At 44.6% G+C, this 27,075-nt stretch overlaps 1 protein-coding gene across 1 annotated transcript; it reads left to right on the top strand.

Moving 5' to 3' along the window:
* atpaf2 (ATP synthase mitochondrial F1 complex assembly factor 2) lies at positions 1-26,517 on the top strand. Its single transcript, XM_072481076.1, has 8 exons — positions 1-248; positions 2,241-2,285; positions 4,609-4,757; positions 8,035-8,132; positions 15,978-16,058; positions 16,376-16,488; positions 20,873-20,988; positions 26,291-26,517. Exons 1-8 carry the CDS (start codon positions 146-148, stop codon positions 26,426-26,428), a joined length of 843 nt encoding a protein of 280 aa, XP_072337177.1. The 5' UTR covers positions 1-145; the 3' UTR covers positions 26,429-26,517.
* Positions 26,518-27,075: the final 558 nt, after the last annotated feature.

Below are 27,075 nucleotides of genomic sequence, written 5' to 3'. Positions count from 1 at the left end.
TGTGGTTTGCGGGGGTGAAAGGTCAGGAAGATGGCTGCGCCCTGAGGGAGAGACAAGCTGATTGTGAGAGCCGGCGGCTAGAGAGCGACAGCAGCCATTGCCGGGGTGATTCTATCCTCGAGATCGTGGGGCGAATAGTGGGAGGATGTTGGGTCGCCTCTGGGCCCGGCTGCCCGCTCTGTCCAGGCCAGTGCTTGATTCCCAGGTGACGGGAAGGATGGAGTGGAGACGGCGGTACCCTGCAGCAGGTGGGCGCCTCGAGCAATGCAAACCCAATATGTACTAACATTGAGATTGGAGACGGGGAAATCGAATATAAGGTGTCACAAGATTGTGTTGAGTCCCGTAAGGTAGACTGTTTAACCATCATTCCATTACTGAGGGAGTTCCAACTTTCAGCTGAGGCATTAAACTGAGGACCCCTCTGCTCTCTCAGGTGAACGTAAAAGAACTAATGACACTATTTAAAGACGAACTATTTAAAGTTCTTGCTGATATTTATCCCTTAACTAGCATCATTAAAACACCTGGTCATGATCCCATTGTGAGCAATTACAGCAGGGACTACACTTAAAGAGAACTTCCATCAGCTGTGAAGTACTCTCAGATGTCCATAGGTGACATAAATGATTCTATAGATAGTGGCATTAAGGGCAACACGGTGGCGCAGTGGGTTAGCCCTGCTGCCTCGCGGCGCCGAGGCCCCAGGTTCGATCCCGGCTCTGGGTCACTGTTCGTGTGGAGTTTGCACATTCTCCTCGTGTTTGCGTGGGTTTCGCCCCCACAACCCAAAGATGTGCAGGATAGGTGGATTGAACACGCTAAATTGCCCCTTAATTGGAAAAAAATGAATTGGGTACACTAAATTTATATTAAAAAAAAAAGAAAGTGGCATTAATTCGACATGGCCTCAGGAGCAGCGGTTCTGACCCCTACAGGGGGCCAGCACGGCACTGGAACGACCCACGCTGCTCCCGGTGCCGTGGGACTGCGCATGCACAATGGGACCAGTGGCAATGCACGCATGCGCAGTGGGACCGGTGCCAATGCGCGCATGCGCAGTGGCTACCTTCTCCGTGCTGGCCCCGACGCAACATGGCGTAGGGCTGCAGGGGCTGGCACGGAGCAAAAGAGGCCCCCAGCGGAGCCACCCCCCCCCCCCCCCCCCCAAACCAGGCCGCATGCACGCCGAGGTCCCGCCGGGTAAGAGCACACATGGGTGGCACCAGTGGGACTCAGATTTTTTGCGTGGCCATCTCGGGCAGAGAATAGCCGGGGGGGGCGGGGGGGGCGTGTAGAACGGCGCCAATGGCGCCTATTCTCCGCCCACCGGACAATCATTGGGGCGGCGGCGCGCGATTTGCGCCCGTCCCGCTGATTCTCCAGCCCGGCCTGGGCTGAGAGAATCCCACCCCATATTTCACAGTTTCTGTTGTAATCTGTGCTACGAGTAAAAATAATGTTAGCTGGGAAGAAATCTGTACCTATCTGGCTTTTTTTTCATTCTTCGGATGTGGGTGTCACTAGCTGAGCCTGCATTTGTTGCCCATCCCCAATTTCCCTTCAACTGAGTGGCTTACTAGGTAATTTCAATGGGGACAGTTAAGAGTCAACCATATGGCTGTGTGGGTCTATGATCACATGTAGGTCAGACCCCCGGTATGGGTAAGGATGGTGGAATTCCTTCCCTGAAGGACACCAGTGAACCAGATGGGTTTGTTTGACAATGGTTTCATGGTCATCATTAGACTTTTAATTCCAGATTTTGATTGAATTCAAATTTCACCATCTGCCATGGTGGGGTTCAAACCCGGGTCCCCAGAGTACCACTCTTGGTCTCTGGATTACTAGTCCAGTGACAATACCAGGACACCACCACCTTGGCTGTCCAAACATTAATCATTTTAACTTATCTGAGACTTCAGATTCCAGTAAACTTTGCTGACATGCAACCTGGTTGAATGCAGTATTGATTCTGTGCCCTCCAGGGCCATTGGTCCCCGTGACTGTGATGATCACAGTGATGATAATTCAGTAAACTGTTTCTCTGAGACTCTCTGGAGAAGTCCCAGGAAGTTTTGTTTGACTCATACCATAATCATCTAGAATATCTGCAACACAATATGAGTGCAAGTTGTAGATAAGCTGGTGCTATGACACAAGGCTTCAGCAGATTCAGGTTCTTATGTTTGATGAATAAGAGTTGTCTGACAACCCTTTAAATTTGTCTTCTTTTCTAGAGCGGAAGAAATTTTATCAGAATGTTAGCATTTCTCAAGGGGAAGGTAAGATTTGTATTCTCCTATCTGTTTATGAGTTTAGACTTTTTAAAAATCAGTGTTGAATCTCAGTTGCATAACGGAATGACCACAATCCCCATTGGAACTAAATTCTAGGAAACAATGCTATATTGTAAGGGGCACAGTGGTTAGCACAGCTGCCTATGGCGCTGAGGACCCGGGTTCGAATCCTGGCCCTGGGTTACTGTCTGTGGAGTTTGCATATTCTCCCTGTGTCTGCGTGGGTTTCACCCCCACAACCCAAAGCTGTGCAGGTTAGGTGAATTGGCCGCACTAAATTGCCCCTTAATTGGAAAACAATTATTGGGTACTCTAAATTTATTTTAAAAAGAAAACAAACAATGCTATATTGTTGGTTTTTTTTAAATTTAGAGTACCCAATTTTTCTTTTTTCCAATTAAGGGGCAATTTAGCATGGCCAATCCACCTAACCTGCATATCTTTGGGTTGTGGGGGTGAAACCCACGCAGACATGGGGAGAATGACAATGCTATATTGTTGGACACAGGAACAGGAGAAGGTTATCAGCACCTAAAGCTATTCCTCCATATGATTAGATCGTGACGGATCGGTGCTCACCTTTATTTTTTCTCATTCATAGGATTTGGGCTTCACTGGCAAGGTCAACATTTACATGCCCATCCTTAATTGCTCTTGAGAAGGTGTTGGTGAGCTGCCACCTTGAACCATAATAATAATCTTTATTATTGTCACAAGTTGGCTTACATTACCACTGCAATGAAGTGGTATGGGTGCACTCATGGTGCTGTTAGGTTGAGAGTTTCAAGGTTTTGACTCGGTGATGATGAAGGAACGGAAACGTTTTCAAGTCAGGATTGTGAATGATTGATTTTCATCAAAGCTGAGGCTTTGGAGAAATTTCTGAGAACACAGACACATCATAGAAGGCCATCTGAGAGTTGGTTCTTGCTGGAGATGGGATGGTCATTACCTGGCAGTTGTGTGACACAAATGTTACTTGGCACTCAACCACTCTTTGATTCTCGATATCTGCACGTAAAAAAAATCTGTTGATCTCTATCTGAAAAATTTCAATTGATTCCCCAGCCTCCACAACGTCGTGTCTCACTTTCCACTCCTCTTTAAACTGAGGGAATACAGTAATGTTATTCTATGGATAACATGTCAAAACTGCCTATGGGCGCTGAAGATTGAATGTTGCCATACAAACATTCTTCCCTTGACACCGTCATAAATAGACCACCTGGACCATTTGTTTCAGCGCTGTTTTGATGACTTTGCAGGGTGCACATTGGCACTGTGATTAGCATGCATATCTTGCACTTTGGGAAGATTTTTGGGACGTTTTTAAGATGTGATGGTGTGCTGTGTAAATGCTGTATGTTATCTAGCTATGCAGGAGTGTGACTAACTTGCTATAAAAATGTCGGCAAAAGTAATCAAAAACGCATACCATATTGCCAGTTAAGTTTTGCCCTGCCACAGAGCCAAAACAGTTCTCATCAAAATCACAAATGTCTTCCTCTGTATCATCCTCTTTCTGGTCCCCACCGTAAAATCCATTTCCTAGTCACTGACTCCATCCCTCTCCCTGGCAGTTGCCTGAGGCGGAACAAGACTATTCACAAACTTGGTGTCATTTCTGACACTGCAATGAGCTGCCAATTACATACCTGCACCATCATTAAGATTGCCTATTTCACCTCTGCAACATCACAAGCTCCACCCCTGCCTCAGCTCATCTACTGAAACCCACATTTATGCCTTTGTTACTTCTAGACTTGTCTATTCCAGCACATTCTTGTCTGGCCTTCCAGTTTCATCCAAAACTGAATCATAACTGACACCTATTTCTGTTCATCTATCATCCCTATCCTCACTGTCCCCCATTGGTTCCCAGTTAAGCACGCCATGATTTTAAAATTCTCATCCTTGTTTTCAATTCCCTCCATGACTTGGCTCTTTCCCCATCCTCTTCAGTAATCTCTGGCCCTGTAACCCTCATGAGATATCTGTGCTCCTCCATCTCTGGCCTTTAGACTACCATTGGTGCCTATACCTTCAGCTCCTGAAGCTCTAAGCTCTGCCATAATGCTCTGTTCTAGGCCCAAGCCCAGAAAAAAAATGTTAATTGAAGCATTCAGTAGAATGGTTGGCTCTAGCTATTCACAGTATTCACAGTTTTAAAGCTAAACCAGACCAAAGTAACTTATTGCACTCAATCCTGATTTAGGTTGCATATTCTTGCGGGAAGACTGAACCCACCACTCCATGTTTGACAGCCAGCCCTCTGACTTTGTACAGGTCTGTTTCTTTGCTTGTGCAGGAGGAGCATTTGAGATAAACCTGGACCGCCGGAAACTGAAGACGCCTCAGGGAAAATTGTTCACAGTCTCCAGCGAAGCTCTGGCAATCGCTGTTGCCACTGAATGGGACTCTCAGCGAGACACGTTGCAGTTCTTCACCATGCATCTGGTAGAGTCTTGTTTTAATTGTGCTTTTTATAAACTTTTTAAACTTGGCAACATAAGCAAGTAAACCCTTTGGAATTAACACTGGAAATACTTAGCATTTCCGGCAGCATTAGCTGGGAGGGAAACAGTGTTAACCTTTCAGAACAATGATCTCTCGGCAGAGCTGGAAGAAGTGAGAAACATAACAGGTTTTAAGCAAGTGCAGAGGCAGGGAAAAGAAATGGGAGGGAAAGGACAAAGAGAATGTCTGTGATAGGGTGGATGGTAGGTGTGATTAAACGACAAATGATGGTATGAGGCAAATTGGGATGGTAATGAACAAGTGGAGCTATAAATGGCAACAGTAGACCATTACCAAGGCTTGCCATCCGAAGCAATGGGAGAAGAGGGGCCAGTGCAGTAGTGGACTGAACTAGTACTCTAGGTGTCTAGGCTAGTACCGTGGGGACAGAAGTTGAAATTCCACCATGGCAACTGGTGGAATTTAAATTTGATCAATTAATCTGAAATTGAAACCTAGTCTCAGTATTGTGGCCATGAGGCTATCATCGATTGTCATAAAACCCCATCTGGTCCCTTAATGTTCTTCAGCAAAGGAAATCTGCTGCCCTTGCCTTATCTGGCTTACAGGTGACTCCAGACCCACAGCGATGTGGTCAACTCTTAGCTGCCCTCTGAAATCGCCCAGCAAACCACTCTGTTCAAGAGGGCGGCTCATCATTAGTTTCTCGAGGAAAATTGAGGATGGACAACAAATGCTGGTCTTACCATCATGTCCACATCCCATGAAAGGTTGCTGGTTTAGCACAGGGCTAGATAGATGGCTTTTAAAGCAGACCAATGCAGGCTAGAAGCGTGGGTTCAATTCCCGTACCAGCCTCCCCGAACAGGCACCAGAATGTGGCGACTAGGGGCTTTTCACAGTAACTCCATTTGAAGCCTACTTGTGACAATAAGCGATTTTCATTTCATTTCATTTTCATTTCATTTCAAAGGATTTTAAAAATTGCATTGATCTGAAATTATTGAAATCAGTGACTGGTGTGGCATATCGCCATAACTTTGATCTGTAATGGGTGAGCAGATTGCATCAGGGCAATAGTGGGGACATTATAAATAATAAAAACAGACAATGCTGGAAATACTCAGCCGGTCACACAGCATCTATGGAGAGAGAAACAGACTTAATGTTTCAGGTTAACCCTAACCCTTCGTCAAAAAGGTTCTGAGTATTTTCAGCACTTTTGTTTTTACTTCAGATTTCCACCATCTGCAATATTTTGATTTTGGATTAGTGGGCACATTACAACTGGCTGCAGTGTCCACACCTGGAGAAAGAAACCTGCAAGGTGGTCTGCAGGAACGTTAGTGTAAATTGATGGTGAACCAGGACAGGATCAGGGTTGCAAGAAGTTCTTGTACCTTTCCAGTCAAATAACTTGTCACAAATGTGTGATAGCTTCTGAAACTTGTGGAGGTGACCATCAGCCAGACGTAGTGTAATTAGCAAAGGTGCAGAAAAGAATCAGGTGCTGCTATCAGAAGATTATTCTTTTTTATATAAAAAGAAACCAGTTATCATAACTTTTTGTTGGGAGGTTCACAATGTAAATCTGAATCTTGAAGTGAGTTATGAACTGTTGGGGTGGGGTGTATAGCCACCTAAATTGGCCAGCTCCCGATTTAAAATGGCGATCGGCAAAGGCTGATGGGAAAGTCAACCAACATAGACGGAAACCAGCAGCTGCAGGCTTGCTGTGTATTTACCTCTGCAAAGGCCAGACAACATCGATACCAGCGACCATCAACATAACAATGTAGCAGCCATCTGCAGACTGATGAGCAATCCCCGGGAACAATAAGTAACATTTTGGACACACAAAGCAAAGCCAGACTCCTCGGCGCCAGCAGGAGCCAACACAAAGGAGGTGAACGAGCACCTCAAGACCGCCCATCGATCAGGGAACCGCTCCGGTATTGGAGAAATCGAACCAAGCGATTGGGACAAAGTCCAATCATTTGGGACCAGGTAAAGGGTCCGCCCCAAAAGGCGGGAAGCCCCTGGGGACTATAAGAGTTGAGCCCCAAGTTCAAATCGCTCTCTTCACCACAGCGTCCTCCCCGGGTCACCCAGCAACACGAACCAACATTGACCGTGACCGGTGCAATGACCCCCGAACAAAGTACGTCTTAATTCAATGCTCGCTACGAGATAGGCGCTCCTAGCTTCCAATCCGTACCAACTTCGAATCCCGCAGACTCAGAACCCGAACGAAAGGCCATTTGTTCCCCTGAGTCCGAAGTTAAGTATTGGCCTGTTAGTTGTAGAAGTAGCTTAGACGTAGAATTTGTGCATGAGTAGCGATTACTGTGTATAATAAATGTGCTTTGATTTAAAACTTACTAATCGGTGTATTGGGTTATTGATCATTACTCGGACTTGAACCTCGTGGCGGTATAAAGATACCTGGCGACTCGAGAGCAAAGGTACTAAAACAGAGCAATCGAACCAAGGAGAAAGTTAGCAACAGGTGAACCTTATTGAGATGTATTTCTCTAATTCTTATTCATATAAAAAGTTTATTTCTAGCATTTGTTTATGTCTACGACACCTTGGCTGTCACACATGCAAATTTTCTGTATCACACTTTATATAAGAGCACATAAAGTCTGACTGATGCCTCCCAGTATACACTGAATATGATGAATAGTGATTAGACATCATGCGCATCATGGTTTAATGGTTCTGACCATATGAAAGCATGTATTATCCAAATTACTGTGTTTGTAACCCCCACTCCTGCTATAATTTATGCCACTGTTGGTAGTGGCAGAATGAATGGCAGGTAAATGAGGACTACAAATTAATTTGGTGCATTACTGAGGGAATGCTGCGTTGTCACAGTCTTTCAGTTCCAATGTCAGGTGAGCATAAAAGATTCCACAACACGATTGGAAGAAGAGCAGGGTATTTCGGGCCAATATTTAGTCCTCAACCATCATCACTAAAATAGATCATTTGGCCATTATCATGTTGTTTATGGAATCATTTTGTGTGCTGTGTTTCCTATATTGCAAAAGTGACTACACTTCAAAAAATTACTGAATGGATATAAAACACTTTAAGACGTCTTGATTAATGAAAGACATTGAAATTCTATGTTTCCTCACCACCTCAGAATATCTCAAAGAGCTTCACACTATGAACTTTGAAGTTCCACATCCATTATGTAGGAAAGTTGTGATTACCCCCTAAAGTTAAACTTTTCTTTGATTAGACAACTTTATGCAACACCGCACTGGATAATCCCACACAAAGAACAAAAGAACAGTTGATTAGGGCGGCTCTCAAATACCTGGACACAGATACTGTCTGGTAAGTCATACTTGCTGTGGGTGAGATTGTCATATTTTTGCATGCATTTATGAACTATATGCATAAATACTCTGTGGGCGTTGCTGGCTGAACCAGCATTTGTTGCCCATCCCTAATTGCCCTTGAATTGAGTGGCTTGCTGGGCCATTTTAATGGGGGCAGTTAAGGGTCAACTGCATCGTTGTGTGAATCTGGAGTCACATGTAGGCCAGACTGGATTAGGACGGCAGATTTCCTTCTCGAAAGGACATTAGTGAGCCAGATAGGTTTTTACAACAATCGACAATGCTTTCATGGTCATTAGACTTTTTAATTCCGGTTCTATGGTAGGATTCGAACCTGGGACCCCAGAGTATTATGCTGTGTGTCTGGACTCCTGGTCCAAGCGACAATACCACTATGCTACCATCTCCCCTTGAGAACTGAATGAATAATATTCAAATGTTCTTCTTGATGCTAATTCTTTTTCAGGGGGTGCTGACTAATTGTGACAAAAACTGTGGAAAAACTAGAGGGGTACACAGATAGAGTAGTAGGGTGGGCAGATACATGGCCAGTGCAGTTCAATGAAGAAAAACGTGAAGGAATTAATTTGGAAAGAAAAACTTCGGAAGTGAAATTGATAGGTACAAAAGTAAGCAATTTGATACTTAGAGCCTATTCTGCCAATCAGTTTGATGGTACCCAACTCCATTTACTGGTCTTTGCTCTACAACTCTTAATATCTTTACATAACAACAAAATACACAGATCATTAAAAGTGTCAACTTCAAATAGATAAGGTAATTAAAAAATATAAGTTTAGTTTTATATCTGCGGCACAGAATACAAAAAGGTAATGATGTACTTGCGCAAGACTGAACTAGGCGGTATTTCCAATAATGTGTGCAGTTTTAGGCACTCAATCAAAAACCATAGAATTCCTACAGTGCAGAAGGGGGCTGTTTGGCCCATTGAGCCAGCATGGACCCTCTTGAAAGAGCATCCTTTCCAGGCTCACTTTCCCGCCCGATCCCCGTAACCCCATCTAACCTGCAGATCTTTGGACTGTGGAAGAAAACCGGAGCAAACCCACGCAGGCACGGGAGAAAGATCAAACTCCACACAGTCGCCCAAGGCCAGAATTGAACCCGGGTCCCTGGCGCCGTGAGACAGCTGTGCTAACCATTGTGCCACTGTCGTCCTGATAGGAAAGTGATAGAAAGGTTAATGTATAGATTCTTTTGGACATTGCCAGGGATGCAGAGTTACAGCTATAGAAGAAAGATGTGAGAAATTTGGACTTTTCTGCTCTAGACATCAGAAGGTTAAGGGGTGATCTGATCGAGGTCTTCAAGATTCAATCAAGATTCAAATGAGTTTTAACGAAGTAAACGGCAATAGATTATTTCCACTATTAATGAAACGATAGCAAGCGGGCAGTATTCAGAATAGGTCAGTGAGCTGATGGCACAAATGGAGACAAATGGGTATGATTTGGTGGGGAGTACTGAAACATGGGGCTCGATTCAACTAAATAGGAACAAAGTCCCATAACGAGTGAGTTTGGCCGTGTGTTTCTGGGCGCTTGCAGCGCCGATAAACATAGCTATTCAACGCGATTCACTTTGTACAAGCGGGGAATGCACAGCCAAGGCCGCACATAGCCCTGTTTTGGACATTGGGGAGCTCCACTCATTGGGACTCACCAGTGTAGCGAGAGATTGGGACCCTGATCTTTGAGGCACCCGGAGCAATCCCCGACCCGTCCCCCAACCCAAACGACCTATGGGAGGTTTCACGGCCTTTGGGGATGAATCCCAAAGCCTCAGGTACCTTGGGAATCTGCACACTAGAGTGAGACTTACAGTCTTGCTCTAATATGCAGCTTTTCCAAAGAGTGATCCTGCCAACAACGGACGGGCTATACATCTCAACGTCTCGTTGGATCCCGTGAGGCATTGCAAGCCACATAGACCCCTGGAGTGGGGTGTCGCAGCTTTTATCAGCCATGCTGCGCTGCGGCGAGCTGCTTTTCGGGTGCAGTATGGCCGTTGGATCTAATCCATGGTTGCAGGCGGACTGGGAGTTGAATGTCCAAGAATGTTCAGTATTCAGAAAGGATAGACAGGATGGAAAAGGAGGTGAAGTGGGGCATAGTATAAAACCAAGAAATAATGGGCTTGTGAGAAGGGCACAACGGTAATCATGGGTGATTTTAAAATGCATATTGACTGGATTAATCAAATTGGCAAGGGGAGCCTTGAGGGTGATTTCATAGAGTGTATGAGGGATTGTTTCTTAGAGCAATATGTTATGAAGCCAACCAGGGAGAAGGCTCTTTTAGATTTAGAATTCTGTAATGAAGAGTTGATAAATATTCTTGTCGTTAAGGATCCTCTTGGAAGGAGTGATCACAGCATGCTAGAATTTCAAATTCAGATCGAGTGAGAGAGGACAGAGTGCCATTCTAGAATTTTAGCGTTGGGCTGAGGTAATTATTCAGGCCTGAGGAAAGAGTTAGCCCAAGTAGACTGGGCACAAATAATTGAGGGTAAGAAAGTTGAGGAACAATGGCAGATGTTCAGGGAGCTATTAAATACCTCTCAATTAAAGCATATTCCTGAGAGGAAGAAGAATTGGAAGAGGAAGAAAAACGTTTCATGGCTAACAAAGGAAGTAAAGGGGACATAAAGGCAAAAATTAGGGCATGCCATACTGCAAAAGCTAGTGGTAAGCTGGAAGATTGGGAGAGCTTTAAGTTTCAGCAAAAGGCTACTAAAAATAATATCAAAAGAACTAAGATGAACTACGAAAGGAAACTAGCAGAAAATATAAACACTGATACCATATACTGATAAGTATATAAAGAGGAAGAGAATAGCTAAAGAATGTTTTCCCTTTAGCGGACAATACTGGTGAGGTAATAGGGGAACACAGAGATGGCGGAGGCACTGAACCAATATTTTGCCTCTGTCCTCACTGAAGAGGATAATAAAACATTTCCAAAAACTGCAGTTTTAGTGTATCCAATTCTTTTTTTCCAATTAAGGGGCAATTTAGTGTGGCCATTTCACCTACCCTGCACATCCTTTTGGTTTGTGATGGTGAGACCCACGCAGACATGGGGAGAATGTCCAAACTCCATACAGACAGTAACCTGGGGCCAGGAGCGAACCCAGGTCCTCGCCGCCGTGAGGCAGCAGTGCTAACCAAAAACTGCAGTTAATGCAGAGGAACTTGGTGCAATAACTGGGGAAAAGGTATTGAATAAACTAATGGGATTAAAGGCAGATAACTCTCCGGGACATGATGGCCTGTACCTTTAGGGTGTTAACGAGGTGGCAGCAGAGATCGTGGATGCATTGGTTATGATATTTAAAAATTCCCTTGATTCTGGAAAGGTCCCAATGGATTGCAAACACGCTAATATGACACCCCTATTCAAAAAGGGAGAGAGGCAATAAGTGGGAAACTATAGACCGGTTAGCTTAACCTCTGTGGTGGAATCCATCATTAAGGAGGAGATGACTGAACTTTTGGAAAGACACAGCTCAATCCACCATTGTCAGCATAGTTTTATGAAGGGTAAGTCATACTTGACAAACTTGCTTGAGTTCTTTGAGCAGGTAACCTGCAAGGTGGATAATGGAGAACTTGTGGATGTGGTATATCTAGACTTCCAGAAGGTGTTTGACAAGGTGCCACATAAAAGACTGATCCAGAAGGTGATATCGCAGGGGATTGTGGGTAGAGTACTAGATTGAATTGAGGATTTGCTGACTGACAGAAAGCAGAGGGTCGATGGGGTTATATATACAAGTGGCTGGGGAACCAGGGAGGCGAGCGGGTGGTGAAGATCAAGGAGAAATGGGAAGCGGAGTTGGGAGGGGACATCAATTGGAGAGTATGGAGTGAGGCACTGCGTAAGGTAAATGGGACCTCCTCTTGTGCAAGGAAGAGCCTGATACAGTTTAAGGTGGTGCACAGGGTGCATGTGACTCGGGTGAGAATGAGTGGGTTCTTTCAGGGGGTAGGAGATGAGTGTGAGAGGTGTGGGCGAGGGCCAGCGAATCACGGCACATGTTTTGGGGTTGGGAAAAATTGAGAAGATTCTGGGCGGGAGTGTTCACTGTCTTAGCCAGGATAGTGGAGGAAGAGGTGGACCCGGACCCTTTGGTGGCGATATTTGGGGTTTCAGAGAAGCCGGCACTCATGGAGAGGAGGAAGGCTGATGTCTTGGCTTCGCCTCTCTGATTGAACAGTGGTGAATTTTCCTGGCGTGGCAGTCAGCATCGCCACCGGGGGTAGCGGCTTGGTTGGGTGACCTGTATGACTTCCTGCGAATAGAGAAGATAAAATATGAGTTAAGGGGCTCTTCAGGGTGTTTGAGGAAAGGTGGGGGATGTTTGTGACCGTGTTTGAGGGGCTGTTCATCGTGGGGTGGGGGGGGGCGTGAAACAAGGGGAAAATCTGTACAGATTGTATAGTTGATTGTTGGGAAGTATGTTTCCTGGGGGTGTTTATTCGCTGTAACCTGTTTGATACATGTTTGTAATAAAATACATTTTTTTTAAAAAGCAGAGATAAATGGGTCCTTCTCTGGCTGATGAACTAACTAGCAGGGTGCCACAGTCCGTGGACCTTAACTGTTTACAATCTATATAAATGATCTGCAAGCAAGGACAGAGTGTAACATAAAAACATTTGCGGATGATACTCAAATAGGTGGGAAAGCAGGCAGTGAAGAGGACAAACAGACATAGATAGAATAGAAGAATGGCCAAAATTTGGCACAAGGAAGTTTAATGTGAGATTATCCATTTTAGCCCCAAAAATAGAAAGGCAGATTATTATCTAAATGGAAAGCAGATTCAAAATGCACCTGGGCAGAGAGATCTGGGGGCGCGATTCTCCGCTCCCGCGCCGGTTGGGAGAATCGCCTGGGTCGCCAAATTTTCCCGCGACGCCGGTCCGACGCCCTCCCACGATTCTCCCAAGCGGCGAGAACGGCCCCATCGAGTTCCGCGCGGCGCAGGCCGGAGAATCGCCCGAGACACCCAAAATGGCGATTCTCCAGCACATCTGCTATTCTCAGGCCCAGATGGGCCGAGCGGCCAGCCGTAAACGGCGGGTTCCCCCCGGCGCCGTGCACACCTGGTCGCTGCCGGCGGGAACAGCGCGGGAACGCTGGGGGGGCGGCCTGCGGGGTGGGGGGATCCTGCACCGGGGGGGGGTGGGGTGGGGGCCTGAAATGGCATGTGGCCCGCGATTGGTACCCACCGATCGTCAGGCCGTCCTCTCTGAAGGAGGACCTCCTTTCTTCTGCAGCCCCGCAAGATCCGCCTGACATCTTCTTGCGGGGCGGACTCGGAGAAGACGGCAACCACGCATGCGCGGGTGACGCTAGTTATGCGGCGCCGGCCGCGTCATGTATGCGGCACTGCCTTTACGCGGCGCCAAGGCCTGGCGCGCGTAAATGACGCGCCGCCGCTCCTAGCCTGTTATCAGGCCCTGAATCGGTCGTGATATGGGCCGTTTCGCGCCGTCGTGAACCTCGACGGCGCAAACACTCTGCCTCCATTTTGGAGAATCCCGCCCCTGGGTGTCTTTGTTCATGAATCGCAGAAAGTCGGTATGCAGGTATAGCATGTAATTAAAAAGGCAAATGGAATTTTAGCGTTTATTGCCAAAGGACTGGAGTATAAAAGTAGAGAAGTGTTGTTGCAATTGTTTAGAGTGTTTGTGAAACCACATCTGGAGTATTGTATCCAGTTTTGGTCCCCTTATTTGAGGAAGGATGTGGTGGCATTGGAGGTAGTTCAGAGGAGGTTCACTAGATTCATACCGGGATGACGTATGAGGAGAGATTGAACAGTTTAGGCTTATGCTTGCTGGAGTGTAGAAGAATGAGAGGGGTATATAAAATACTAAATAAAGTAAACGTAGACCAAATGTTCTCCCTTATGGGGAAATCTAGAACGAGAGGTCACAGATATAGGTTGAGAGGCGATAGATTTAAAACTGCGATGTGGAGGAACTACTTCTCGCAGAGGATGGTGAATTTGTGGAACTCACTGCCCCATAGTGCGGTGGAGTCTGAATCATTAAATGGTTTCAAGAAGGAGATAGATATATTTCTGATTTTCAAAAACAGGTTAACGGGATATGGGGAACAGGCAGGGAGGTGGATCTGAGACCTGGAAGAAATCAGCCAAGAGCTGATTAAATGGTGGAACAGGCTCGAACGGCTGAATTGCCTACTTCTGCTCCTAATTCCTATGTTCCTATCAATCTAAGAAGCTCGGGGAGATAAATATTGGTACAGACTTGATCCGGATGACTCGTTTCTGAGCAGCAACATTTCATGATTCCATATTACACCTTAGAGTCAGGTAATTGCCAAATATTTGGTCCAAGTTTCAAAGTTTTCGTATTGGATTTGGAGGTTGGTGCAAAGTTGCTGATTTCTGCCCTACCATTGTGCTGAATGGAGTGGTGAGCAGTTGGGAAGGAGGGTGACATTTAATCAAGGTTCTGTACCAGTGAAGTTGTTTATTGATCAGGAATCCTCATTCTGGCTTTCAAATGGCACTTTTGAATAATTTCCTGATAACAGTAATAATGAGTCAAGACTCCAGCTGGCAGCAGTGAATATCATCACTGGGAACACATATCTGAAATTCAGGCCTAGACAATTCAGGGATATTTCTGAGTAGCCAACACCTGATTTTTTAAAAATAAAAGCAAAATTCTGAAGATGCTAAAAATCTGAAATGAAAATAGAAAATGCTGGAAAAACTCAGCAGGCCTGGCAGCATCTGTGGAGAGGGAAACAGTTAATGTTTTGAGTCCGTATGTCTTCTTTAGAGTCACGCTGAAGAAGTCATACGGACTTGTAACATGAATTTTTAATGTGCTGTCTCGCCAGTCAGGCGTCCTATGAAAATGTGGATTACTTCTGCCAATCTGTGCCCAGCACTCTGGGCTGGTGTGCTTCTATAGATGATTGTGCAGTCTCGATCAAGCAAATAGAAAGTTAGTAACTTGGCTTGAGGATCGCTTTGGTGCATTTAAGCTACAGCCTTCGGCAATTGCTGGGAGAAGACTGACTCACTGCCCTCAGCATTTCTTGAGTTGATAATTCTGAGCCAGGAGACAGGCATCTGATTTATTTTTTTAATAAATTTAGAGTACCCAATTATTTTTTCCAATTAAGGAGCAATTTAGCGTGGCCAATCCACCTACCCTGCACATCAGGGGCTTTTCACAGTAACTTCATTTGAAGCCTACTTGTGACAATAAGCGATTTTCATTTCATTTTCTTCATTTCATCTTTGTTTTTTGTGGGGTGAGACCCATGGGGAGAATGTGCAAACTCCACACGGACAGGGAGCCGGGATCGAACCTGGGTTCTCGGCTCCGTGAGGCAGCAGTGCTAACCACCGTGCCACCCGACAGGCATCTGATTTACTGGTGTAAACAGCAGCATCCAACTCATGGGAACTAGTTGACCATAGTCCAGCCTAAAAAAGTGCCATGATAAGTGGCTGACTTGAAAGGTCATCGGTTTGAACTGTGGTCAAGGTTGACCCCTACAAATCCTGTAGGGAGAATGGTTAAGGATGAACAGAGGAACATGCTGACACAAGATTAAGAGGAGCAAAAAGACTTTGGCAGGGAAAATATGTAACAAGCACTTGTTTCAGTGCTTAGATTGTAAGAGTTCCATGAGAACTAGAAAAATGTGCTAAGTGAGGTGAAAACAGTTGGATGCAACAAAGGGGTGATTTCAGGGCCTTTCTTAAATAGATGAGCTTAAACTGAACTTTCCTCACCCACACGTATTGTGTTTTTGATGTGCAGTTACAGAGTGGAGGAGCCACCTGGTTTAGTGGAGCTCCAGAGAAATGAATGGGATCCAATCATCAAATGGATAGAAAACAGGTGAGTGGGAACGGTTATCCTGGATGCTTGATGATAGACATGGGGTTCAATAATCACACCTCGCGTGTGACAAAATAACTGAGTCTGCCTCATCTGGTGAAGGGGAGAATGCAATGGATCATGCAATTAGCGTATTAGTTAAGAGTCTTTCTGGGGAATTGCTTCAGCTGGTGAGCAGCTATACAGAGACAGATATATTGCGATAGCTTTCGGCCACTTTAGTTCACTGAATCACCCACTAAAATACTCCCACGATGTTAATGCTCTGCAAACTCACTGATTTGTTTTGTTTAATACTGATCTATGTTTTCTTTCAGATATACTGTTGAGATTGGCACCTCAACAAATATCTTGGGACCAAGCATTCCAAAGGCGTCTAAGCAGATCTTTGAGCAGCATCTCTCCTCATATAATTTCTGGGCACTAGTAGGTGTGTGATCACTTAAGTCTTTAGTGGGGAAAAAATATTTCCTTTTCCCTTGCTATAACACAAAGGCCTAATTGTATGCATATCTTGGGAAACAACAACAACAGCTTGCATTTCTAAAGTGTTTCAACTATAAAAGACAGATTCCAGCACATTGCCTTGTGGAGTAGAAATGTCAGGTGGCTAACAAAAGGGGAAATTGTGAGGATTATAAACATATGGACACTGACACACAGGGAAGACCCTCTGGTTCATTCAGCCTGTTTTATGAAACCTTCTGTTATGTAATATATACAATCTCAACCCCCAAATAGATTTTAATAGGCTGGTGATATGATAATCTTTATTAGTGTCACAAGTAGGCTTACTGCAATGAAGTTACTGTGAAAATCCCCTAGTCGCCACACTCTGGCGCTGTTCCGGTACACTGAGGGAGAATTCCAAATGTCCAATTCACCTAAAAAGCACGTCTTTCGGGATTTGTGAGAGGAAACCGGAGCACCCAGAGGAAACCCGTGCAGACTCTGCACAGACAGTGATCCAAGCCAGGAATCGAACCCGGGTCCCTGACGCTGTGAAGCAACAGTGCTAACCACTATGCTACCGTGTTGTTCAGAGGGTTTTGAAAGCAAGGACACGGTCAGAAGATGGGCAAGAATGCAATGACTAAATGAGTGGCTGCCAAGAGAGGAGTAGAGTGTGTAAGTTGTCAGCCAGTCGCTGAGGAATTGAGGTCATTACAGATACTCTCGGTAGGTAGGTAGTCCCACCTGGTGCGGAACATCTTTTAACATGGGTAAATCCTTTGCACATCAGATACACGGTCCTTGACAGGGTAGGTCCAGTTCCAATGGCAAGGGAACCTCAACGAATGACTGGGGATCTCCCTACTGCTGCAGCCTTCATCTGCCATCACAGCTGTTGATCCCATATGAGTATCTCCCACGTGATCCGCCATTGAAGACTTGTTTTGATTGCGATTTGTCTGGTTCCTTTTCACCAGAGGTGGCCCCGCCAGGAGCTTAAAACTCCCGAGGGCACTGCACTTGGGATCAACGAACGTCCAAGCCTCTCCACCACGGCAAGGTGGTATTCCAGATACATGGGCTGGCAGAAACCACTAAATTTGGAATGGGCTTACTGTTTTCAAATCTTCACGTTATTTTTTTAAAAAATGCTTTTATTAAAGTTTTTCAATTTTACAAAATCTTACAAAACATACATATTTTTATAAAGCCGCTGAAACATTCAACATTGTTGCTTCTTTCAGGGGCTGGTGTGGACTCAATGGGCCAAATGGCCTCCTTCTGCACTGTATATTCTATGATTCTATGAAAAAATACAAATGAAACACGATCCCACACCTCCCATCCCCTCCCCATAACTCCCAATCCTCGCTCACCCCCTAGCAACTGACTGTCTTCAGTTCCCTGAAGTGAGTAACAAAGGGCCACCACCTCCAGTAGAACCCCTCGACCGATCCCCCCCACAGTGTACTTAATGTTTAGGTACCAAAACTCCATTAGATCCCCAAACCATGCCGGGGCACTTGCTGGGTTGGAGACCTCCACCCCAGCAAGGCTCGCCTCCAGGCAATCAATGAGGCACAGGCAAGGACATTTACCTCCGCCCCCATCTGTAGCCCCGGCGAGAACGACACCCCATATATAGCAAATAAAGGACAGGGCTCCAGTCTGATATTGAGAATCGGCAACATGGTGCTAAAGAAGAAGACTCAGAAACTCACGAGCTTGGGACATCACCAGAACATTTGTGTGTGTTTGGCCGGGCCCCCGGAACACCACTCCCATCTATTGTCCACCTCCAGGAAAAAACTGCTCATCCTCCTTGGTTAGGTGCGCCTTGAATTGTACCTTAAGTTGGATCAAGCCCAGCCTCTCTCATGAGGATGTGGAGTTCATCCTGCAAAGGGCCTCTCTCCATCCTCCATCATCTACTAAGGGCCCAAGTTCCCCCTCTCACTTCACTTTCACTCCATCCACTGAGCCTACTTCTTCTGAAATGATCCACCCATAGATTCCCCAAACCTTCCCCCCCCCCCCCCCCCAACCCCGCAAGTGAAATAATCTTTTCCATTAGAGATGTCGACAGCACCATTGGAAAAGTTGGGAAAGTCTTCTGTACTGAATTCCGAGCCTGGAGATATCAAAATGAGTTTGACCCCGAGCGCCCATACTCCACCGTTAGTGCCTGTAAGCTGGTAAATCGTCCCTCCAAAAACAAGTCTCCTACTCGCTCTAACCCGTTCCTTCCCCACACCCCAAACATGGCGTCCAGTCTCACCGGCTCAAATGGTGGTTAGTACAAATGGGGGCCAACTTCAACAAAGACCCCAGCCTAAAATGCTGCCTGAACTGCCTCCATATCCTTAAAGTGGACACGACCACTGGACTCACAGAATATTTTGTCGGCAAAAACGGGAGCGGAGCTGTCACCAGTGTGCCCAACCTATACCCATTACATGACCTCACCTCTACCTGTACCCAAGCGGTCTCTGGGTCACTGCACCACCCCAGCACCTTTTCTATGTTGGCTGCCCAGTAATAAAAAAGCAAATTAACAGTGCAAGGCCGCAGGACTGTCAGTCCCGCTGTAAAACTGTCCTACAAATTCTTGGAGTCTCGCCTGCCCAAATAAAAATTGTTATCAACCTGTTTACCCTCCCAAAAAAGGATTTAGGGAGGAAGACATTGAAAAAAAAAAACCATGGTAGAATTTAGCACAGGGCTAAATCGCTGGCTTTGAAAGCAGACCAAGGCAGGCCAGCAGCACGGTTCGATTCCCGTAACAGCCTCCCCGAACAGGCGCCAGAATGTGGCGACTAGGGGCTTTTCACAGTAACTTCATTTGAAGCCTACTTGTGACAATAAGCAATTTTCATTTCATTTCATTTCAGAATATTCACTTTGATAAACTGGACTCTGCCCACCAAGGACAAAGGCAGGTTATCCCATCTTTGCAGATACTTTAAAAAAAAAATTTAGTGTACCCAATTATTTTTTTTTCCAATTAAGGGGCAATTTAGCATGGCCAATCCGCTAACCTGCACATCTTTGGGTTGTGGGGGTGAAAACCCACGAAGACACGGGGAGAATGTGCAAACTCCACATGGGCAGTGACCCAAGGCCGGGATTCGAAGCCAGGTCCTCAGCGCCGTAGTCCCAGTGCTAACCACCTTTGCATATCTGACATAACCATACTCATCAAACTGGAGCAATTCAATTTACAGAGCTGTGCCGAGTTCCGGGTAACTCAGGCACCCAAATACTTGAAGTTTGACCTGGCAAGACGAAAGATAAGCCCCCTGGGTTGGCTTCCCTCCCCCGTGGGATCCACCGGAAAATACTCACTCTTACCCAGATTCAATTTGTATCCCGAAAAAGAACTAAAGCTCTTCAGAAGCTCCTTAATATCTCCCATCATGGAGACTAGGTCCGTCACATTAAGCAGCAAGTCTTCGGTGTCTAGGGACACCCTGTGCTATGCTCCACCCCGCCCCTAATTATTCCATTCCATTGTCTTGAAGCTCTTAAAGCCATAGCTAAGGGCTCGCTTGCCAATACAAATAGGAGGGGAGACATCAGACACCCCGTCTTGTTCCTCTACCCAATTGAAAGGACCCCAAGCTCAAATTGTTGGTATGTACTAGCTGACAGGGCCTAACACAATAGACGTATCCACAAGACAAACCTTGGTCCAAGCCCAAACTTCTCCAAAACTGTAAGCAGATATTTCTATTCCACCCTGTCAAATGCCTTTCTCAGCATCGAAAGACTCCACCACCTCGGGATCCAGCCCTTAACAAACCCTGTCCAATCTCTTATCACCCAGGAAGGCTTTCACACTATTTTTGAGAGGAAGTGAGTGAAGGAAAGGAAAAGGATTCTCATGTTATGAACACTCTATCCATTCTATAAAACTTCTTTATTTTTTATTAATAAATTTAGAGTACCCAATTATTTTTTTCAATTAAGGGGCAATTTAACATGGCCAATCCACCTAACCTACACACCTTTGGGTTGTGGGGGGATGAAACCCACACAGACACAGGGAGAATGCTTTAAACGTCTTTATACCAATAAGGGTGTTCGTCCTATATAGAAAGAGGCTTGTATAGATTTCCACAACCCATATAATGAGGGAGGGCCTTGCCCTTCACTACTACAGTCAAAAATCTTCTATACAAGAGACACTCTTCTAAAGAGATGAGAGACAGTTAAGAGAGTACTTTGAGTGCAGAGTATTCACTCCTTATTTTCAGATACATATTGGAAATTCAAAAGTAGAGTTGTTGGCAATTTGGAGAAATCCTTGTTGAAATCACTGCCCTATTTGTTCTCCTTTTCTGATAGCTTTGTTTTTCTAGGTCTGGAGTATGTCATCCATCAGCTGAAATCAGTGGTTCTTTCGTTAAATCTGCTCGACCGAAACTTGAATGTAGAGAAGGCCGTGCTGCTATCTCGACTCGAGGAACAATATCAGGTACGGGATAGGCTACGGACTGAATGCGACCTATTCCCTTCCCCAATCCTCAGGTCTCTAGCTACAGACTAACGTTGGTTTTGCTTCACTCACTTCCTCTCAAAAATAGTGTTAAAGTCTTTATGGATGATAGGAGAAGATCAGACAGGTTTTGTGAAACAAAGCTAGGGCTTCCATTCTGTAGGGACCATTCCAGATTGTCTGGAAATTTGGAATATGGTCACCAGCGCATCCACTATCTCCATAGCTAGCTCTTTCAACACTCTGGTGTGTAGAATATCAGTGCCCAAGGAACTATCAACCTTCAGTACCATAAACATCTCCAACACCTTCTTATTGATACTAATTTTCTTCAATTCCTCATTCTCCCTTGGATCTCTAATTCTGGGGAGATTTCTAGTATCTTTCTCAGCAAAGACAGACACAAAGACATTTAGCTTCTTTGCCATTTCTTTATATCCCATTATAAATTCTATTGACTCTACTTGTAATGCACACCAGATTAAAACAGAAAATGCTGGACAGGTACAGCCGGTTTGGCAGCATCTGTGGAAACAGAAACAATGTTAATATTTTGAGTCATACGGACTTGAAATGTTAACTCTGTTTCTCTCTCCACTGATGCTGCCAGACATACGGAATCTTTCCAGCATTTTCTGTTTCTACTTCAGATTTCCAGCATCCACAGTATTATGCTTCTATTGTAATGGACCCACATTTGTCTTATACAAATAGGAAACGTTTGGCTATCTATCAAAGCTAGTCTGTCTTTGTGTTTCTGGCCAGTTTACATTCATATTCTATTCTCACTTTCTTCATCAGTTTCTTGGCCCTCCTTTGTTGTATTCTAAAATGCTCCCAATCCTCAGGTTTACTACTACTTATGGCAGCTTTATAGGCTTTTTCTTCCAATCTTATACAATCCGTAACTTCCTCTGTTAGCCGTGGTTGACTGACTTTTCTTTTTGTTTTTCATGCCTATAATCTCTGTAAACTATGTAATAATTCTTTAAAGAATATACATTGCCTTTGTACCATTATACAGTTTAATGTATTTTCCCAATACACCTCATGGTAGCACAGTGGTTAGCACTGTTGCTTCACAGCTCCAGGGTCCCAGGTTCGATTCCCGGCTTGGGTCACTGTTTGTGTGGAGTCTGCAAATTCTCCCTGTGTCTGCGTGGGTTTCCTCCGGGTGCTCCGGTTTCCTCTCACAAGTCCTAAAAGACGTGCTGTTAGGTAATTTGGATATTCTGAATTTTCCCTCTGTACCCGAACAAAAGCCAGAATGTGGCAACTAGGGGGTTTTCACAGTAACTTCATTGCAGTGTTAATGTAAGCCTACTTGTGACAATAAAGATTATTATTAAAGGTTATTATTCTTATTAAAGACAATTTGCCCCTCATACCTTCATAATTCCCTTTGCTCAAACTTAACACCCTGGCTTCGGATTTAATTACCCAGTTCTGACCAGTGTATATTGCCCATTTCTTGTCCACAGCATCATAGAATCTTTACAGTGCTGAAGATGGCCAATCAGCCCATCGTAACTGCACCTCTGAGCAATTTTGAGCAATTTATCTATTGCCATTCTCCTGCCTTCTCCCTGTAATGCTTCACATTCTTCTTTTTCAGATAACATTCTAATTCCCATTGGTATGCTTCGGTTGATCCTGCCCCTGGAACCTTGCTACCTGTAAAAGTTATTTTCTCCTGATGCTTTTGCTCCTTTTTGCCAATTACTTTAAATTTATGCCCCCTTGTTTCTGATCTTTTCATAGGCACAAACAGTTTCTTCCTATCTTCTCTGTTCAAAATTCTCATGATTATTATACCTCCTCTCGGCTTTCTTTTCTTTGTGGAAAGCAGTCCTAACATCATAACCTATCTTCATAACTGAATTCCTCACCCCTGAAACCGTTGACATGAATCCTTTCTGCACTCTCTCCAGTGTCTTCACATCCTTCCTAAAGTGAAGGCATTGGATCAGTACTATAGCTGAGCCAAACTGGTGTTTATACAAGTTCAACATGACCTTGATCTTGCACTTTGTGCCTCTTTTAATAAAGCCAAAGATACTGCATGCTTTTATAATCACTCTCTCAACCTATCCTGCCATCTCCAGTGACTTATGTGCACATAGACCCAGATCCCTCTGCTCCTACACCCCCTTATAATTGTACCCTATATTTTGTATTGTTTCTCCATGTTCTCCCTACCAAAATGAGTCACTTTACATTTCTCTGCATTGAATTTCATCTGCCACCTGTGCACCCATACTGACCCCTGGATAACTCCACTACAAACTTTCCTCCAGCGTAAAAAACATCCATTAACCACTACTCTGTTGCCTGTCACTCGGCCAATTTTGTATTCAAGTTGCTACTGTCCCTTTTATTCCATGAGCTGTAACTTTGCTCACAAGTCTTGTATGGGATTGTATCAAACGTCTTTTGGAAGTCCATGTACACCACATCAACAGCATTGCACTCATCAACCTCTTTGTTATCTCTTCAAAGCAACTCCAGCAAGTTAATTCAATTTCTTTTCATGTAAGAAATCTCTGCTGGCTTTCCTTAATTGACATGCATTTGTCCATGTGATTATTAAATTTGCCCCGGATTATTGTTTCCAGAGATTTCCCCACCCCCAAAGTTAAATTGACTGACTTGTAGTTGCTGAGCTTATCTTTAATTTTTGTTAAGTGTTGATGGGCCTTCATCTTGACCCACTGCAGTCTATGAGGTGAAGGTGCTTCCTCAGTGCTCCTAGGTAGGGAGCTCTTGGATTTTGATCCAGCAATGATGAAGTAATGGTGATATATTTCCAAGTTGAGATAGTATCTTTTTTCCCTTATTCTTTCATAGGATGTGGGCATCACTGTCAAGCCTTTGTTGTCCATCCCTAATTGTCCTTGAGAAGTTGGTGGTGAGCCGTCTTCTTGAATCACTGCAATCCATCTGGTGTAGGGAGGGTATTCTAGGATTTTGATCCTGCGCCAGTGAAGGAATAGCAATAAAGTTCCAAGTCAGAATGGTGCGTTGCTTGGAGAAACCTGCAGGCATTCCCATGTGTCTACTGTCCTTGTCCTTCCAGGTTGTAGAGATCGCAGGTTTGAAAGGTCAAATTTGCTTTGGTGAGTTACTGCTGTACATCTCTGATATTGTACACACTACTGCCACTATGCATTGGTGGTGGGGAAAGTGAATGTTTAAATTGGTGGATGGAGTGACGATCAAGTGAGCTGCTTTATCCTAGATGGTGTTAAGTTTTTTGAGTGTTATTGGAGCCTCACTCGTCCACACGAGTGGAGAGTATTTTGTCACACTCCTGACTTTGTGCCTTGTAGATGGTGTGGAGTCTTTGGGGAGCCAGGGAATGAATCATTGACCTCAGAATTCCCAGTCTCCCACTTGCTCTGGTAGCCACAGTATTTATATGGCTAGTCCAGTTCAACTTCTGGTCAATGGTAACTTCCAGGTAGTTGATAGTGGGAGATTCAGCAATGGTAATGCCATTGACTATCATGGGGAGATGGTTATATTCTCTCTTGTTGGAAATTGTCATTGGCTGACACTTGTATGGCGCAAATGTTACTTGCCATGTATCAGCCTGTGCCTGAGTGTTGCCCAGGTCTAGCTACATATGGACATGGACTACTTTAGTATCTGAGGAGTCGTGAATGCTACTGAACATTGTGCAATCAACAGTGAACATCCCCACATTTGACTGATGGTGAAGGGAAGGTCATTGATAAAAGGCCTCGGGCACTACCCAGAGGAACTCCTTCAATGATGTTCTGGGATTGAGATGATTGGCCCCCAACAATCACCACTGTCTTCCTTTGTGCTAGGTCTGCCTCCAGACAGTGGAAAATTTTCCCACTAGTTCTCATTGACTTTAATTTTGCCAGGGCTTTTTGATGCCATACTCTCTCAAATACTGCCTTGATGTCAAGGGCAGTCAATCTCATCTCGCCGATGGAATTCAGTTATTTTGTCCATGTTTGGCTAAGGCTGTAATGGGCCCAGGAGCTGAGTATGTCTTGCAAAACCCAAACCAAGCATCTGTGTGTAGGTTATTGCTCATTAAGTGCTACTTGATGGCTCTGTCGATGACATTTTCCACACTTCACTGATGAGTGACAGTAGACTGCTGGGACAGCAATGACCCCAATTGGATTTGTCCTGCTTTTTTGGGACAAGACCTATCTGAGCAATTTTCTACATTGTCTGGTTAATGCCAGTGTTTTAGCTGTACTGGAATAGCTTGGCTAGTGGCATGGATGGTTCTGAAGCACAGGTCTTCAGTGCTATTGCCACAATGTTGTCAGGGCCCACAGTCTTTGCTGTATCTAGTGCCTTCAGCAATTTCTTGATATCACATGGAGTGAATTGAATTGAGCAAAGAATAGCATCTCTGATCAGGAGACCTCAGGAGGAGGGCAAGATGGATCATACAAGCGGCATTTTTGGCTGAAGTTTTTGCAAATACTTCAGCCTTGCCTTTTGCACTGATGTGCTGAGCTCCCCATAATTGAGGAGGGGGATATTGGTGGAACTTACTCATTGTTAGCTATTTAATTGTACTCTACCATTCATGACTGGATGTGGCAAGAATTCAGAGCTTTGATCTGATTGGTTCATTGTGGGATTGCTTAGCTGTATCATATGCTGATTCTTCTGCTTGGTATGCAAGTAGTCCTATGTGACAGTTTCGCAATGATAAGTCATCATTTTTAGTTACGTCTGGTGCTGCTCCTGGATGCCCTCCTGCACTCTTCATTGAACCCAGGTTGATACCTTTGCTTGATGGTAATGGTAAAGTGAGGGGTCAGTCCTGCCAGTGTAACAGGACACACCCAGGGATGGTGATGGTGTGATTACTTGAATATGACAGTATCAAGCTGTCCCAATCATGGCACAAACCCCCAGGTGTAAGTTAGGAGGACTGAGACCTAGGGATAGCAATTACATAAAAAGTTATTGATCAGTTTGTATTGTGTAAACCTTGAGAGTTGAATTTCAAATGTCAATTCCAACAGTGTAATCTTGTTAGATTGTTGCTTCTTTAAGGCATATGTGTAGGAATAATCTTGGGCTGCAAACCAGGGAGATCCCATGACTTGTTTGTGAGTTTTACCCTTGGTGGTAAACCGTAAACATACCCAGCTGACAAGCAAATAAATGCACGTATTTGCTAATGTCCTTTATCTCAAATAAAGTAATCTTTCACACTGATTGTGATTGGAAGGGATGTTATAAGCATAGAGGTGACTTTTTTCCACTGTTTTCTCTCCAGATTGAGTTTTGGGGAAACGTTGAATGGGCACATGACTATGAACTATATGAGCTTCGATCCCGCACGGCTGCTGGCACCTTGTTCGTCCATCTGTGCTCAGAGAGTTCCACTGTCAAACACAAGCTGCTGCAGGACTAAAGTGACTGATCATCTGTTCTTTAATTGCAGAATTATTTTCCCTGTGGTTACATGATAATCTGTAATTAAAAATAAAAAACAAAAATGTGTCCTGCCTTTTGAAACAGTCCTGTTCATTAAGAATTTTTCAAAATTCACCGGAGTGAGTTTAAGCAGAAAACGCCTGTAAATGTTTAATACATTAACCAATTTCATGAAAATGGAGAGATGATTGAATCCTAAGGTAACAACAATATTCCTGTTCATGTGAACATTAATTTTAAAATAGTTTTGCGTAAAAATAAAGGATAAATGATTTTTCATGTTCCCCTCCACATTCTTTGTCCAAGAGGACAACCTCAGCTTCTCCAGCTCAACTGGTTCAAAAATTCCAGCTACACTGCAGCCGTTTTAGCCGCATGGGCTGATACATTTTGTGCGGCGCACTCCTCCCATATGGAGCTGATCACTGAGCCATCAGGGCAGATCTTCACTACAGACAACTTCCACCCACATTAACACTTCCTCTACAAATTGACTTTGGTTAAATACATATTCACATAGTTAGGTATCTTCTACATCTGATCTTTGGAACAGTTGCGTTAACTTCAAAGAACCATTAAAGATGGATAAAAGGACACTGTCCCGAAGACAGAGCTGTGATGATT

Source organism: Scyliorhinus torazame, chromosome 17, assembly GCF_047496885.1.
Source record: "Scyliorhinus torazame isolate Kashiwa2021f chromosome 17, sScyTor2.1, whole genome shotgun sequence".
Classification (NCBI taxonomy): domain Eukaryota; kingdom Metazoa; phylum Chordata; class Chondrichthyes; order Carcharhiniformes; family Scyliorhinidae; genus Scyliorhinus; species Scyliorhinus torazame.
The sequence above is the reverse complement of the archived record's forward strand: the minus strand, read 5'-3'. Positions and strand labels throughout refer to the sequence as shown.

Excerpts from the sequence above, each read along its gene's own strand:
- atpaf2 (XM_072481076.1), top strand. The coding sequence starts at position 146 with ATGTTGGGTCGCCTCTGGGCCCGGCTGCCCGCTCTGTCCAGGCCAGTG. Across the intron at positions 2,286-4,608 it reads TAGCATTTCTCAAGGGGAAG|GAGGAGCATTTGAGATAAAC; the intron begins GTAAGATTTGTA and ends TTGCTTGTGCAG. Across the intron at positions 16,489-20,872 it reads TAATTTCTGGGCACTAGTAG|GTCTGGAGTATGTCATCCAT; the intron begins GTGTGTGATCAC and ends TTGTTTTTCTAG.